The 17,596-nt window shown below is 43.7% G+C and overlaps 1 protein-coding gene across 2 annotated transcripts in view; it reads left to right on the forward strand.

Annotated features, from left to right (window-relative positions):
• Nucleotides 1-17,596, forward strand: part of LOC147895481 (uncharacterized) — a 138,718-nt gene that overhangs the window by 83,409 nt on the left and 37,713 nt on the right. For both annotated transcript variants that reach the window (XM_087384029.1, XM_087384030.1), the window contains exons 7-8: nt 12-137; nt 11,179-11,327. In XM_087384029.1, coding sequence (XP_087240155.1) covers nt 12-137; nt 11,179-11,327 — 275 coding nt within the window. The remainder of the gene's footprint in view (nt 1-11; nt 138-11,178; nt 11,328-17,596) is intronic.

Consider the following 17,596-nt stretch of genomic DNA (forward strand, 5'->3'; position numbering starts at 1 on the left):
TTTGCATACAGAGGATGTTTTGCCTGAACTTATTGCGACGCCTACTGTGGAGACAGTATCCATTTCTTTGGCTGTAGCAGCAGCAGCTTGTGCAGTTGGTAACAAAGTGGCAAGCTTGCTTCCTGCCTCTCTTGCAGGTTTGTTGATACCACATAGAAACATCTCTTAGGAATCCTTGGTTAGCATCCGGGCATAATAATTATCTGTTCCTCAGTATCTCCCTTTTGTGCAAAACGTGGAAGGATGCAAACCATACATCACATGCATTTGCATTCTTATGGTTTTCCAAGTAAGTGTTGTAAAACGATTCTCCTTTTAGTTCATTTTTTTCACCAGAAGTCAAGTTGCCGTTTATATGAATTTACATTGAGTGGTTTTTAAAGTGAATCTAGATGCAGAGTATGGCTTGTAAAACAATTCAAAATCCTAGTAGGAATATATCTGGAGTAATGCTTAAGTTACAGATAGACAAGGAAAACCTATTTTGCTTAATAGCGGACATAGTAATTATCTGCTCATTGTATCCGCCTTTTCTGCAAATCATGGGAGGATGCAAACCATAAACCATATGTTTTGCATTCTTATGGTTTTTCCAAGAAAGACGCCATGAAAAGACAGACAATGAGATCTTATTTGCATGTAAAGCACCCATTTAATCCATTTTTTTCACCAGAAATCAAGTTGCTGTTCTATGAATTTACCGTAAGTGCTTTTTAAGTGAATTTACATGCACAGTGTGGTTTGTAAAATAATACAAAATCCCAGCAGGAATAGATTTGGAGTAAGGCTTAAGTTACTGTTACACAATGAACTGAGAAGTAGCTGAGTCTCCATGGGCAAGATGAAGATCTATCCCACAGGGGCCCATCCATGCCTCCATCATGCGAAATTGCTTCTCTTGCATCATACAATCAAACAAAGTGGGCGTCCACTTCTCCTCTCCCGTGGAGGTGAGCCAACCCCTTTCTCTCTAAGGCAGGATGATACTCATACGGGAGAGGGCAGGATGATACTCTTACGGGATCTCTAGATATTTCAATGGTCCCATCCTCCGGACCTCTCTCAACAAGGGTTGCCCAGGGCAGGGCCTTCGACCTGGACACTGGGAGAACAAGCCGCCTGACTTAAACTTCTTCAAGGAGGTGGAGTCCTGCAAAAGAGAGGGAGTAGGCTGTGACTGAGAGGAGGTAACCATAGCCTAGGGAGGGAGCGGGCCGCGAGGTCCTGACGGCACTGTAGAAGGTACGCCTTGTGCTAGAAAAGCGCTAGATTGCTGCTGCACGGATGAGACCACCGGCTATGTGGGAGAAGACTTAGCGTTGTCCTTGCCCAAGGGCTGAGGCTTGCGAGCGAGGCTGAGGCCCCATTTGAGAGGCAGTGGGAGAGGGATGGGTAGTGAGAACAACTGCCTCCGGAGGAACGGTGGAGGGGGGGGGGGGTGCGAAGAGGAGGGGATATCAGGAGGAGGGGGAGGGTGGCTAAAGGGGTGGTAGGGGACAGCGTGTTGAGATATCGAGCTCCACTCGCGATATGCCAGGGTGACTGTTGTGCATTTATGTCACCAACCTGTTAGCTGGAGATGCGGTTGGTACACCGCCCACGAATAATAGCTGGATGACAGCTATCCTTATCTACTCTAGTTTGTGGCTCAGTTAGTATGCCACCTTAGTTAGTTGAGTTTGGTTTGAGACCCACATATAGGGTTCTTCTATTTCTTTGTACAAGAGTTCTTTTGGCTTTCACAACTAAGAAGAGGAAAACTGTTTTCAGCCTCCACCTTTGTGTGTATTCCCCCATTGTGATTGTGAGAAAGCCTCAAGTGAGACTCCTTCCCTCTCTTCCACAATCTTCACATGGTATCAGAGCCTTGTTCGTGGTAAGGAGCTCAAGAAAGCAAGCCAAGTTCGTGGTGTCCTGGTAAGAGGACCAGTGTTGCTTTCCTATTTCGAGTTTGGGAGCAAATCTCTGCAAGTAGCACAGCCAGAAGTGCAGGAGTGCACTGTTTCAGATTGAGACGCCCTTCACGGTGTGGCGAGAGCGCAGTATATTTGAGGCCGTTTTGGGGCCCGTTTTGAAGGCGGAAGTTCTTCGCAGGCACTCAGAAAAAGGCCCTGTTTTTGGCTGTGCGACCACTGCGCGGCTAGTTGGTGGAAAGGTGCCGCAGAAATTGCATCGTATGCCTGTGTGCAGAGATATTGGGAGTTACAGATTCATGCCTGTTGCCTGTTGATGCAAAATTGTCACTAGGAAGCGACTATGTGGTGAAATACCACTATCGTCAGTTTTGCAGATCTGCCCGTGTGAGGCAAAAAGCTGTGTTTTTTGCAGTGACAGAATATTTTGCAGTGTTCTGTAATGGCATCTGATTCTCTTTCACAGATTGTCACTGAAAAGCTTGATAAGAACAACTTCCAGGCATGGAAGTTTAGAATGACGAATTTCTTGATGGGAAAAGGCTATTGGGAATTCATTACAGGAAATGAAGAAGAACCTGTTCTTCCTAATGTTCCTAGTCAATAGGAAATGCAGGCATTCAAAGGATGGCATGAGAGAGCCAGGAAAGTTATGTACTGGCTGTCTATCAGTATTTCGGACTCCATGATTGTGCATATTCAGGATGCAAATATGCCAAAGGAGGCATGGGATACTTTGGCAAAAATGTATAGCACAAATACGCAAGCCAGGAAAATGCAACTCAAACAGGAGTTGCACAATGTGTGCAGAGAGAAAATTTGAGCATAAATGACTACCACATGAAAGTGAAGAAAATTGCAGATGCACTTGCTTCCATTGGGTCGCCAGTGGATGATGACGATTTGGTTTCTGTGACCTTGAATGGTCTAGGAAAGGATTATGCACAGTTCCGGACATCCATTGCCATCCGTGAAAACTTTCCTGATTTTGAGGAGTTAATTGCTCTTCTAATTTCTGAAGAGCAGAGAAATGGGGGTGCATCTTCTTCAGCAGGAACTTCAAAAGAAACTGTCTTCTACTCAAATGCTGGCAGAGGTAGAGGCAGAGGTAGAGGAGGCCGATCTGCAGGCCGTGGTAGAAATTAGAATATGCAGCAAACGCAAGAAAACCAATCCTATGCAGGAGGACGTGGGAACTCTAGAGGCAGGGGGAGCCAAAGAGGCCGTGGTGGATGGCAGAGAGGCCAAAATGCAAACAGCAATATTGAATGCTACTATTGTGGCAAAATGGGTCATATGGCTAAGGACTGCTATAAAAAGCAGAATGACATTATGAATGGAAAATTGCAGCAAGGCAATTATGCATCCTCTAGTAGACAGGGTGATGACAGAAATGAGCATTTGTTTATGGTGCAGCATATGACAAATTCTGTAACAAGTGCGGAAGAAAGCAATGATGTGTGGTATGTTGACTCGGGTGCATCAAACCACATGACAGGTCATGCTGAATGGATGCAGGATGCAAGAAAAATGGAAAAACCAGGATTTGTGGAGACTGGTGATGATACTGCACATCCTATTGTGCAGATTGGAAAAATTCCTTTGTCTATGCAGGATGGGAAAAAGAAATACTTGTCTGATGTATTTCATGTCCCGAACATCACCAAGAACCTGGTTTCTGTTGGTCAGATGGTTGAGCAGGGCTTGCAGGTCAGATTTAATCCTCATGGATGCTTTGTTAAGGATATGAAAAATAATGGTCGCTTGATAGCAAAAGGAAAGAAGAAGGGCAGGATGTTTACGTTGGATGCAGACATGCCTGAATTGAGTGCAGCAATGTTTGCACATGGGACCGGTGTAGTTGCAGATATTGATATCTGGCACAAACGCATTGGTCATGTTAATATACAGCGACTTAAATCAATGCAAGCCCAAAATATTGTCGCAGGATTGCCAAAATTCAAGGTTGCAGAAATGCACAAGATTTGTGAAGCCTGTCAATTTGGGAAACAGGCAAGGAAATCTTTTCCTAGGCATGTTCAAGAGAGAAAAAACCATTGGAATTAATCCACTCTGATGTGTGGACTACAAAAGCTGCATCTATTGGAGGCTGTCACTATTTTGTCACATTTATTGATGACTTCAGCAGAAAACTGTGGGTGTATTTTATGAAAAAGAAAAGTGAAGTGTTTGGGCACTTCAAAGCTTTCAAAGCTATGGTTGAAAAAGAAACAGGCCTGCAAATAAAATGCCTAAGGTCAGATGGAGGGGGAGAGTACCTCTCAAATGAGTTTGCAAGGTTCTTGCTGGAGCATGGTATAAAGCAGCAATATTCATGCAGTCATACCCCACAGCAAAATGGAATTGCAGAAAGAAAAAACAGGCATATTGGAGAGGTGTCTCGGGCTATGCTAAATGAAAAAGATCTACCAGATTATTATTGGGCTGAAGCAGTTGCTACAGTAGTCTATATAATGAACAGGACTCCCACTGCAGCAATACATGGCATGACGCCAGAGGAGATGTATACTGGTAGGAAACGAGATATTTCTCATTTGAAGATTTTTGGTTGCATTGCTTATGTCCATGTGCCAGATGAGTTGAGGTCCAAGTTGGATCCAAAAGCTGAGAAGTGCGTCTTTATTGGTTATTCTCTGCAGCAGAAAGGGTATAGATGCTATAACCCTTCTACACGTAAGTTCACAGTGAGCAGAGATGTTGTTTTTGATGAGATGAGCAGCTGGTATAAACCAGTAAATGTGATGATTGATGTAGATGCACAAAATGGTAATGCTGCACAGAATGCACAGCAGCAATCACAAAATATCAGTGGACCTGGAGTGTCCTCTACCAGTGGTTCACATACTTCGCCATGGACAGGCAGATTGAGATCAGGAGAATCCCCTCAAAGCAATGCAGATAGTGGTACGCAGGTATCATGAAAAGGAAAAGAGAAGGTAGATCAGCCCATGTTTGATGTGAATGCAGGTCACTCTTATGTGGATGGTGAATCCAGTGGCTCAGAACAGAGCATTGATGATGAGTTGGGTATTCCTTCTGTTGTTACACCTGGAGTAAGGAAGACCAGGGATGTTTTGAGAGCACCTGGAAGTGAGCCTATTTTGCGCAGGTCTACCAGGGTTAGGTATCCTGTGGATAGGCTAAAATATGATGGATTTACAGCCATTCACTATGCCTATATGGTCAAAGTGATACAGGAACCAGAACCCACTTCTTTTGAGCAAGCCATGGGAAATGAAAAATGGGAGAAAGCCATGGATGAAGAAATGGATGCCTTGGATGCTAATGCTACATGGGAATTGGTGCCTTTGCCTAAAGGCAAGAATGCAATTGGCTGTAAGTGGGTTTATAAGATCAAGCACAATGCAGATGGTTCTGTGAATAGATACAAGGCAAGATTAGTTGTCAAGGGGTATGCACAGACATATGGCATTGATTATGAAGAAACTTTCATCCCGGTTGCAAGGATGGCAACCGTAAGAGCAGCCATTGCTATGGCTGCATCAAAGGGATGGTCTTTACATCAGATGGATGTAAAGAATGCCTTCTTGCATGGTGATTTGCAAGAAGAGGTCTTTATGGAGCAGCCAGCAGGTTATGTTCATGCTATTCATCCTGAGTTTGTTTGCAGGTTGAAGAAAGCCTTGTATGGCTTGAAGCAAGCACCTAGAGCATGGTCTGACAAGATAGGACAGTATCTTGTCACTATTGGCTTTCAGATTTCCAAGGCAGATTTCTCACTCTATGTGAGAAAAACAGAGAAAGGGATTATGCTGCTGGTCATTTATGTTGATGATTTGATCATCACAGGTGATAGTGATGAAGATATCCTTCATGTGAAAATGCTATTGAGGCAGAAGTTTGAGATGAAGGATTTGGGAGAGCTGCGTTATTTCTTGGGCATTGAGGTGATTAGATCACCAAGTGGGATACAGCTCTTGCAGAGGTAGTATGGATTGGACATGCTGTCCAAATATGGGATGATAGGCTGTAAGCCTATTTCAGTTTCTTTGGAGCAGAATGTGAAGCTGAGCACAGATGCAGGTGAGCTTCTGGAAGACCCTACTATGTACAGACGCATAGTAGGAAGTTTGATTTACATGACTATTACCAGGCCAGATTTGAGCTATGCTGTTGGGTTGGTAAGTCAGTTTATGCAGGCTCCAAGGAAACCGCATTTGGATGCGGCTAGACGCATACTCAGGTATGTGAAGTCCACATTGCAGTATGGACTATTTTATGAGGCTGGGGTTCAGATACAGTTGCATGGATACACTGATGCTGATTGGGCTGGTAGCGTTTCTGATAGACGATCTACCAGTGGATATGTGTTCTCTTTTGGGAGTGCTGCAGTCACTTGGAGCAGCAAGAAACAGCCTACAGTTGCCTTGTCAAGCACAGAGGCTGAGTACAGGGGTGCAGCAATGGCTGCATGTGAGGTAGCTTGGTTGCATAAGCTACTCTATGATATGCATCAGTCTACAGATGGGCCAGTTGTCATTTATTGTGACAACATGAGTAGTATACATTTGGCAAAGAACCCAGTCTTTCATGCCAGAACAAAGCACATTGAGGTGCATTATCACTATGTGCGGGAGAAGGTTTTACTAGGTCTCATTGATCTAGTTTATGTCAGCACAGAGGATCAGGTAGCTGACATCTTCACGAAAGCATTGGGCGCAGAGAAGCTGTGCAAGTTCAGAGACCTTTTGGTGTGCAGGAATTGGGATTGAGCTCGAGGGGGAGTGTTGAGATATCGAGCTCCACTCGCGATATGCCAGGGTGACTGTTGTGCATTTATGTCACCGACCTGTTAGCTGGAGATGCGGTTGGTACACCGCCCACGAATAATAGCTGGATGACAGCTATCCTTATCTACTCTAGTTTGTGGCTCAGTTAGTATGCCACCTTAGTTAGTTGAGTTTGTTTTGAGACCCACATATAGGGTTCTTCTATTTCTTTGTACAAGAGTTCTTTTGGCTTTCACAACTAAGAAGAGGAAAACTGTTTTCAGCCTCCACCTTTGTGTGTATTCCCCCATTGTGATTGTGAGAAAGCCTCAAGTGAGACTCCTTCCCTCTCTCCCACAATCTTCACACAGAGTGGCTGGCTCTCCTATGGCCTGCTATGTTGAGAAGGTACCTGAGTGCATTGGGCCACTAACATAGGGGATCTGAAGGAAGATCAAGGAACGTCTCATCCTCGGGGTCTAGGCTCAGCCTGAGGGGGATCTCTCTTCGACTGCTCCCCCTAAGACTAGGAAGCTGCCTCCCTCTCTCTTCGTCTGGTGTATCGCCTCCGATTCTTGGCATCCTTCTTACTTGGCTTCTTCCTCTGCACCCTAGTCCAGTTTCCCTTAGAAGGCTCCACCCAAGGGTTTGGGACTCTTGTGGTGCTACTGCCTAGGAGATGCTGAGCCCTATCCGCTTGAGGCTCCATCCATTGCCTTTGTCGAGCCTGTGAAGGGGAGGGAGTGGCCCTCTCTGTCTTTTGGGCAATTGTGTGCTAGGTGGCCCATCTATCTGCAATGTAGGCATTGACTTAGTAACCTTGAGACCTCAATCCTTTGGCAGAGCTCTCCCCTGTCAAGGGTCTGAAGTTAGATCTCCTCTGGAAGGAAGTGAGGACTCTCTACAACTAGCCTGATTCCAACGCTCCAATCATCTACCACCCTGATGCTATTGTTCTAATGGATTCCATAAGTGCACCGATGAAGGAAGGATGGCCCTATACTTCCTCTAAAGCCTCGGGAAGCGGAGCATCATCGAGAAGTGGGGCACCATGGTGTGTTGTGTCCATGTCCTCAACCTGATACCATGGAACCAAGGAAAAGATACACCATATGCGGGCCAAGGAAAATGGTGCTCTGCTCCACAGTTGAGGTAGCTCAACTTGAGAATAAAAAATCCTTGGTGACCTCATGAAAGTGGTCCCCCTCTAGCACCAAACTTGCCTGCAACCAATCGTTGTGAGTCCAACAATTCTTCCCACCACGGCCCGAGCTTGAACTGCTGTAAGGATTGAACTGCTAACTTCACCTGGTCATTTATCCCGAGGAGAAAGTAAGACCTTGATGGTGTGGGGAATTGAAGGTGTTGTCATGAGAGCCCCTCTTGCCAAACAAATGTCGCCACCAAGCTTCTTTTTTCCAAGTAAAAACAAAGGACCTTGCACTACTAAAAAGGGGAAGGGGAGGTGGAAAGAGTGGGGAAAAGGAAGGAGGAAAAGGCAAGGAAAAGACTTATAGGGAGGCCAGCCCCCCACTTAAGCTAGAGGCTGCTCTAAGCTTGAAAGGGGCTGGTAAAAACCAACAAAGAAAGGCGGTTGAGTCCCAAAAAGCCTGCAACTTGACGATAGAAGGATCTTGCCAAGCCCAGCGAACCAAGAGCTCCTAGCTCAACTGGGAGAACCCAAAATCTAGGATCTGGAAGGCGCACAAAAGGCAGCACGGAGCTGCTCCAGGCCCACCCGCAACTAAAAGAACTGCTGGCACAAGTGCTGCAGGGTGAAAAAGGTGGCCCGGGACTGGTGCAATTGTCTTGAGAGCTTGCAAAAGGGGCGGGCAGTACGGCGAGGCTGGGGAGAAGACCAGGGCAGGTTGCAACGATGCTCCACACAAATGCTGCAGCCTCTGCAAGCTTCCCACAGGTCCAATGCAAACAAGATGCAGGCTGAAACGGGGCTGGAGAGGCTAGAGAACTGAGGGAGGCAGCGTGGGGGAGGGGGAAGCAGGGAGCTCGCAGCTCAGTTCTTCTTTTGCTTAGAAATAGATCGGCTATCCACGGATCTCATAGTACATAGAGCATCTGAATGCAATGTGCTCGTTTGTCTCGGTCTCCTTATATCACATAAAGGTGTAGATTCGTTTCTCATGTGGGATGCCCTCTACCCGCCCTCTCCCAACCTGTAGCCTGTGTGTAGTTACCCAAAATTGTCCAATCAAGTTCCTCAATGCATGTGGGAGATGAAGCTGGGTGTAGCCTGGCGGCTCGGTAAACCTTGCATTTGAGATCCAGTCTGAAATGCAAGGTGGAGGCATCAAAACCCTATACAAATTGGTCACTATTATATTAGCCAACTGTAGAGGACAAGTGCCTGAATCATGGCAATGTAGAGCCCAATCCATGAGCTGATCAGAGAGCTCCAATTTTGGTACTGGTAAGAAAGATGGAAGCATCTGAGAAATGGAATGCCAAAACTTTCTATAATGCAGCCCCAAACCATAGTAATGGAAGAGAGATCAATGTACCATCCGGATATAGCACATCAACCACCAACTGTAGTCCTTTGGATGAAATGAAACTAGAGTGCCTAGGCTGCTGCAAGTCAAGGGGAGGATCAAACACCTTTGACCAATGCAAACTTTCAGCACATAAAGGGTTTCCTTCTAGGGAGGTGCGGCCTTGCTATTTGAGATGAGAAAGAATTTCTTTCTATAAAGGCAAAAGGGCAACCCTTAACTTTGCCATCAATGTGTCGTAAAATGAAATCCCATTGGTTTGGATACCAGTGCCCAAAAGCGGAAGTAGTCAAATGTGAAATCAAATGACTCATAATAGCAGCCCAAGTCTGGTTACCCTGCAGAAACTCCAGCATCATCTTTCCCTTATGTGCCAAAATATGAATGTGAATATTCAGGCCACCATGCATTTTTATTTTTGGCAAACAGAGGCACTCCATAGAAAGTAATCTAAGGCTCTTACGGCCATGCCTGGAGCGCCATAAAGTCTCCATAAGAGTGGACATAAAAAGATTGAATACCTTTCTTACCAAACATCATTAGAGGCAATAACAACTGTATAAAATGCATTGCACAATACGGAGACGAACATGTAGTGGCGAGGTAGCTAACTTCCAATATTCCAGCTTCTTTTTAAGCTTTACAAGTGACCATCCAGCCCAATGAATAACCTAGATGTCGAACAAGCTGCTTGGGCAACACAATTTCCCCAGGCCATAGAGAGGAATGCCAACCTTTAGCATGTAAAGCCAGAGGCTTCGATTTTGAAGATTTTCCTGCAAGCCAGAAGTTAGTCCATGCAAGATTTGTGAAAGATCCCTCTCAATATTATTTGGGGTGAAGAAGGAATCATCCGCATGTGCTTGTGCAAGCATGTCCATAAATCTCTAAACGGTGCAAGGCATCAATATCCACAAGGTGATCTATATACTGAAACATTGGATGAGTAACTATTGCATAGAGCAGTGCGCTAAGCGGACATCCTTGTCTTACTGATTGATGCAAAGTCCGCTGATTAGAAATGTCACCAGACAAGATGCAGGCAGCTTTACTATCAGAGTACATCCCAATATATAACACGCTGCATTTTATTGCCAAATCCAAAACATTGCATGGTTTGAGAGATGAAGTCCCATTGAATAGTATCAATGCTTTGGCGATGTCTACTTGCAGCAGTAGCACATCTTGTTGCATGGACTTGCATATTCTATCCCAATATAAGCATTGGCAATATTATCAATGATATGGCGATGAGGTATGAAGCCATATTGGGTAGGATGCAGACCATTATGTAGAAAACCTTTATTCTATCAATCACCATTTAGCAATGACCTTATAAATGATTAGCATAAGTGTGATAGGTCTCCAATCAGCAAATGACTCATAGAGATTCTTTTTTGGGAGCAACTTGACCAACCCTTTCTTCCAAGTATCTAGCATTTGCTGATTTTCCCAAGCATAATTTATCATATGCAATAAAACAGGCTTGAGAGCATCCCAAAATGCAAGGAAGAATTCCACAGTAAGAGTCAAGACCATCCCAACCGGAGACTTCCGTTTGCCACATGATTTTAAAGCATCAAACAACTGCCTCTTTGTGAAAGGTGCATCAAGCTGCAGGGCCTGGACAAGAGTGACAATCGGAGAGACATGCTGTAAAAGCTTACATCTTGCAACCCAAGCCTCCGAGATCCCAGATCTCTAAATTGTTGGGATTTTGAGTGACACATGCTTTAGCAAGGTGCATCCGAGAGAAAGTCCAACTACCATCAGCTGTCAAAACCCAAGAAATATCTTGAGCCTGCCTCTTATGATGTAGGTTTTTAGAAAACTCCTTAGAAGAACAACCTTTATCAAGGAGAGCCTTTTCCCTCGCTTTTGTTTCCCATTTGACAATTTTCCTATGGTCATTGCCCTTTTTAGTTGTAGCCAAAGAAATTTGATTTTATTTTGCTGTCGGAACACTGATAAATTATACGTGACACTGCATTGCCCTTTTCTCAGGATGTGGATTGGCTATCGCTGCATTAATCACATCTTGCTTCTCAGCTGTGGCAACACATATTCATAGGAGTGCTGGAATCTCAAGTGCCCAGATATTTGCAGGTTCACAGACTCTTGGAGCTGCTCTTATGCTTTTCTACTTTTCTGTGGTAAGAAGTGCGCCTTGTATTATGTTGTAGAACCTTTTTGGATTCAAATGAGAGAAAAAAGTTCCTTAATATCAGTAGATAGTTGATTTTACACATATCTCTGTTACACACATATCTCTGTTTCATCTGTGCACTCAAAACTCTCCTTTTCTTAGAAAGCATGTTGATCTCAATTAGGTAATAGTAAAATATATGACTCTTGTGAAGAGTCCTCATAAGATTGGAGTATTTAATGTGTTTTCTCTTTCTAGATTCAATGCTGAATAATATACAATGTGTTTTTTTTTCTTCACATTCACCCGTCCACTCACACATTGAGCAAGCTATTCTTTCACCTTTTACTCTATGTATTTTGAAATCATATTGTTCATCCTTTCTACAGTTTCGATAGCATGCAACCAGGACTTTTTTTGGTTAATTTGATGATAAATTAAGATGTTGAAGAGAAGAGAGAGAAAGAAGAAAGCAAAGAAAAAAAGATCGAAAGGCCTCAGGGGCCTATGAGACAAAATAATACATCCAAAGTTGATCCAAGGAGAAGCTCTCATGGGATGGGGCAGAGTACTCTAAGATCCTTGCAATATGTAAGTACTGACAAAAAAATAAAACCTGGTATAAGGGCAACCCTATAGCTCCATTCTGTTGTACCAACTTCTGGGTGCTTGCTTTAAGCCGTAGAGACTTTTCTTGAGATGACAAATCTGATGCTCTTTCCTTGGTTCAACATAACTTGCTGGTTGTTGCATGTAGACTTCCTCGTCTAGTTAACCATTGAGAAAAGCATTCTTGACATCAAGCTGGTATACATTCCATTTGTTGAGTGTTGCTAGTGATATCAAGAATAGTATGGAATCCATCTTTGCTTCTGGAGCATAAGTCTCATCATAGTCCTGACCATATTGTTGTGCAAATCCTTTTGCAACTAGTCTGGCTTTGTATCTTTCAATGCTTCCATCTGGATTGTACTTTACTTTGTATACCATTTGTTTGCTATGGTCTTCTTTCCTGGTGGAAGGTCGCATAATTCCCTAGTACTATTTTTGTACAAAGCTTTCATTTCTTCATTCATAGCAGTTTGTCATTTTGTCTTATCAACTGCATCTTCGAAGTACACTAGCTCTTGTGTAGCCATGATGATAGTGATAAGAGCATAGTTGGTGGTTTCAACTGAATTGCTTTGTCTTTCTGAGCATATGTCAATCTGGCTAGTGGTCTACTTTTCCTAGTAGACCATATGAGCTGCTTCGTTCTTCTTGGGGTGCTTCTGGCAATTCTTGCTCTTCTCGATGACTGAGTGATGGGTGCGTCTATCTCCTTTGTATTTGAGGTTTTTTATTTTGATTCCTCATCAAAGATTACATCTCTGGAGATAACGACCTTTTGGTTGATGGAATCATACAACTTGTATGCTTTGCTTTCTTCACTGTAGCTAACCATGATGCATTTGTGTGACTTCACATCCAATTTCCTAAGATGGTCGTCATGTATGTGGGCATATGCTATGCAACCAAATATGCGGGGATGCCCAATGTGTAGCTTGTGTCGAGTGAATGCTTCATAAGGTGTCATACCCTGAATCAGTTTGATAGGAAGTCAATTAAGCAAGTGGTTTGTAGTGGCTATTGTTTCTACCCAATACTGATTCGTAAGATGCTTCTCATCATTGCTCTAGCACTGTTTGCTAAAGTACCATTCTTCCTTTCAACTCTTGCATTCTACTGAGGAGTATTCGCACATGTGAATTATCTTCAAATGCTGTGACTTCTGCAAAAGTTCATGAATGCTGAAGACATGTATCCACCTCCTTTGTCTAATCTCATGACTTTGATCTTTCTGCCTGTCTAGTTTTCAACCATGGCTTTGAATTCTTGAAATCTGAAAAAGACCTCAGATTTCTCTTTCAGAAAAGAAACCCAACAATATCTGCTGTAGTCATCGATGAAAGTCAAGTAGTAAAGTGAATCATTGATGATGCCGGTCTAAGCATAACCCCATACATCTATATGTATCAAATCAACAATACCTCGTGCTTGAGAGGTACTTTTGCCAAAGTTGGTTCGCTTTTGTTTATCGAAGCAGCATGCTTTGCAAACTTTTCCAAGAAAGTGAAGCTTTGGAATTCCACTTGCCATATTCTGATTTCTTAGCTCTATTAAGCTTTTGAAATTGACATGTCTATATCTCTTGTGCCATTTTGCGGATAGTGGCATCTATTGCGGTTGAGCTGACATGGCATGCAAATCTGGTTCTATGGCTAGCATTTTGAACAAGCGTCCTTTCTTGACTGCTTTTCATGCTAGCTGATATCCTCTGGATTTGTCTCTGAGCGTGCATTCGTCTCCATCGAAGATAACTTGGTAGTTGTGTTCCATCATTTGACCTACTGACAAGAGGTTCTTGCTGAGCTTCGAAACATAGAGTACATCTTTCACCAATCCTTTCGTACCAGTGAAATTGTTCATAGGGACAAAATATTTCCCTTGAACTAGATTCGATGTGTTATCTGCCGTGTAGATGACATTCTTCTGTTCTTCTAATGGTTTCATCTCTGTGAACCATTCTCGATGCTTTGTCATATGAGATGATGCGCCGTTGTCGATGTACCAAGGATCTTGATCTGCGTGGTCGACTTGATAACTATATTCCTCTTTTGAATTGCAATCAATGTCACAAGAGACACTGTTTCAGTCTTCTGCATATCCTTGCTTGCAAGAAACATGTTCTCAGGTTCATTGGCATAATGACTATGACTTGAATGTCCACCATGATGATTTCCTCCGCCGCAGAAATTCCCTTGATTGCTGCTGGAATGACCGCCTTAGTCGTATTGCTTCTCACGGCAATCTCTTTCATAGTGTCCAAACTTATGACAGTAATTGCACTGAATGTTTGACACGTTGGTGGATGCATTTCCTCGTCCTTGGAATCTTTCTCAATTGGAATGATTTTCTCGATGCTGATACCGATGTTGTTGAGGATGATGCTAATGCTGATTTTGATTTTGATGCTGATTTTGTTGATGATGATGACCACTTCGCTGGAGTGATCTACCTTTACCTCTGCTTCTGCTTCTATCTAAAGCTGTGAATGCTTGATCATTGGAATGACCTTTGCGTGCGTGAATGGCTTGTGTTCTGAGTTCTTTACCAAGTAACACTAAATGAAGTTCTTCTAGTGTCGGAATTTGTCTTTAAATGGCAATACTCTGGACTAGATTCTCGTATCCCTCTCCTAGTCCATTCAGGATGACTTGAACCATTTCTGATGGATTCATGGTCTCTCCTATTGCTGCGTGCTGATTGTTGTATAAGTATTTTGCTAATCTGGAATACATAAAATCCAATGCAGATCATATTCCCTACTACAAAGTTCAAGGGGAAGACATTACCATTGCATTTTTGTACGTAGATGGTCTAATTGTAACGGGAAGCAAGGATAACTTCATCAAAAAGCTAAAACAAGACTTATCTGCAGAGTTCCTATTGTCTTGGTATTGAGTTCTGGGAGAGATTCAGACAGTACCTTCATGACTCAGCTGAAATATATTGACAGTCTCTTGAAGAAGTTTTAGATGGCAAATTTCGAGATTGCAGCCACTCCCATGGAACATAGTTTGAAACTTGCAAAAGATTCAGAAAAGCCTACAGTCAATGACAGGTACTATAGGCAGCTCATTGGATTTCTTATATATCTGACTATCACACGGCCAGATATCTATATTGCAGTAAGCTTGCACAGTTTATGTCAAATTCAAAACAGTCTCACTGGAATGCAGTCAAAAGAGTCTTGAGATACACGAGAGGCACAAGAAAGTTTGGGATAGAATACAGAGGAAGTCATCAAAGGTTGCATGGATACTGTAACAGTGACTATGCAAGACCAAGAGATCGACACAGAGATATGCATTTTTCCTTTGTCAGGTGCTATATCATGGTTGTCAAACAAACAGCCAACTGCTTCTTTGTCTTCAACTGAAGCATAATATACAGGTGCATGTGAGGCTATATGGCTCAAAAGACTGTTGTCAGAAACAGATTACTCTGATGGATTAAAGCCAACAACAATATACTGTGATAATCAATCGGCTCAAGTATTGGCCAAGAATCTAGTATATCACTCCAAGACAATGCACATTGATGTCAAAGAGCACTTCATCATAGAAAGAGTGTTACTTGGTGGCATCACTCTTTAGCATTGTGATAGCAAAGAGAATGTTGTAGACATCTTTACCAAACCACTCGGTAAAGAGCTTTTCGAGAAACACTGACAAGCTCTTGGTTTGACTCAGAGGAAGGACATTCCCATTAAAGGGGTGTGATGGAATGTAATGCTCAGCCCTTCTTCGATTCCCCAGAATCATCATCTTGAGGAAAAGCCTACTTCATGATGTTGATCTTGAGGAAAGGTGTTGAGAAACCATGCTCAACATCATGTGATCATATGTGCATAGCACTAACACATATAGAGTGCTATAAAGGAAAGAGTTAGATGCCCTAACCCTAACCATAAAAGGGTTTGTATATATCCTACATTTTAAACTAAATCTAGTGTACAGTTAGTCATTTGTGGTGTGCTCTCTAGATGTGCCTTCTCCTCATCTCCACTCTTCTCCTCTCCTCTCTTCATATTTTGTCAGCATCACCTGGAGAAGGGTCATGTTGAACTCTACCTGTATAATCTGATGGGGAAACAAGGGCTTACTCCGAATCATCCTAGATTCCATAATTACCTGTAGCCTTTCAGATCTCTTCCACTTTATCACTGAAATGTCACTCCCCCAAAAGGGTGTTGCATACTTGGCGACCGATCTCACCAGGGTGTCAAAGAGCCAACCCTTCGTCAGAGGGTCCTTGAAGTTACCTGGAAGCTGCCTCTCTAGTTTGGCCAGAGCACCCCGCCCTCATGTGAGTCATGCTGTAGCTGCATGGGTCATTGTGAAGCTTGGCCCGATGAACACTTCCCCCAAATATGTGTAAGACTGCACTATCTCCTCTAGCTCATCTTGGTATGTGAAGCTATGGCGACAGAACACTACTCACGAGGTGTTGACGGTGGTCTTTCCAAGGTTAATTGTCAAGTCTCTCTCTCTCTGCAGAACATCTCCAGATCCTCTAGATGTGTATGCAATCCCTCTGCTGAGGATGATATGAGGACTATGTCATGTGTGTACAACAGTATATTTGCATGATCAGGTCAGCTAGAAATCAACTATCTCCACCTAGACGATCTACAAAAGATGTAATCTCATCAATATAGAGCCCGAAGAGATTCGGTGAAAGGAGGCAGCCTTGCTTCACTCCGATAGTGCTCTCAACCCACTCCAATAGACCACCCGGGGCTCTGATGGACTCACATAGACTCATCACCCGCCAGATCATGATCTCTAGACGCTAAAACTCCTGTAACCTCCTAATCTGGCGGGAGCGCGGACAGTATCAAATGCCTTACGAAAGTCTTCAAAGCAAGTGTAGACTTTCCGGTGCCTTGACTTCGCCTACTCAATGATAGCCCTCAAGGTGAAGATGTGGTTCAGGGTGGAGTGCTATCTTTGAAAACTTGACTACCCCCAAGAGCCCATTGCACATGACTCTCTATGTGGCTGTTGATCTCCCTCTCTAGTACCGACCCATATATCTTAGCCAGAGTGTGGCCAATTATGAGAGTACGGTAGTTCCCAGTGTGCATGGGATCACCTGCCTTGTGTATTGGTACTATAGTGGTAGTGCTCCAAGTAGCTGGGAAGCCATGGCATATGGCATGATTGACCAGCTGCGCTAATATTGAGGTCAAGACCTCCTGCCCATGTGCAAAGTGTTCAATGCTTAGCTCCTCATGATCGGGTGATATCTGGTTATGAAGCTGGAGAAGGGCAGCCCGAACATTCTGTGCAGTAAACAGGTGGCATGTTGTGGGTCTGGGCATAGAGGGCATATCAGATGGTGTTTGACCTGGGACTTCATACAAGGAGCATGCCAAACATCTGGATCTATGCTGTAGGTTCCCCCTCGCGAAAGGATCCGATCACCTCATCCATCCTACATATGAGGAAAGCCCACTTCTTACGCCGTGTCACTTGGCGTGGGATCCATTGTGCCTAAGTTGAAGTCCAATGTCCTAGTGCTTGCTTGTGTGTGAGGTGGGCTCTCATCTCTCTGCACTCGTCGTCAAACCAGGGGTTTTTGGGCATCTTTCCATCTGGGACATTTGCAGATTGAGTCATGTCATGGATAGCCCCCAACTCGAGCCCCCAACTCGAGTAGATGTCTTCC

Source organism: Dipteris shenzhenensis, chromosome 13, assembly GCF_047967505.1.
Source record: "Dipteris shenzhenensis isolate YYH24624 ecotype China chromosome 13, Dip_SZ_1.0, whole genome shotgun sequence".
NCBI classification, from domain to species: Eukaryota; Viridiplantae; Streptophyta; class Polypodiopsida; order Gleicheniales; family Dipteridaceae; genus Dipteris; species Dipteris shenzhenensis.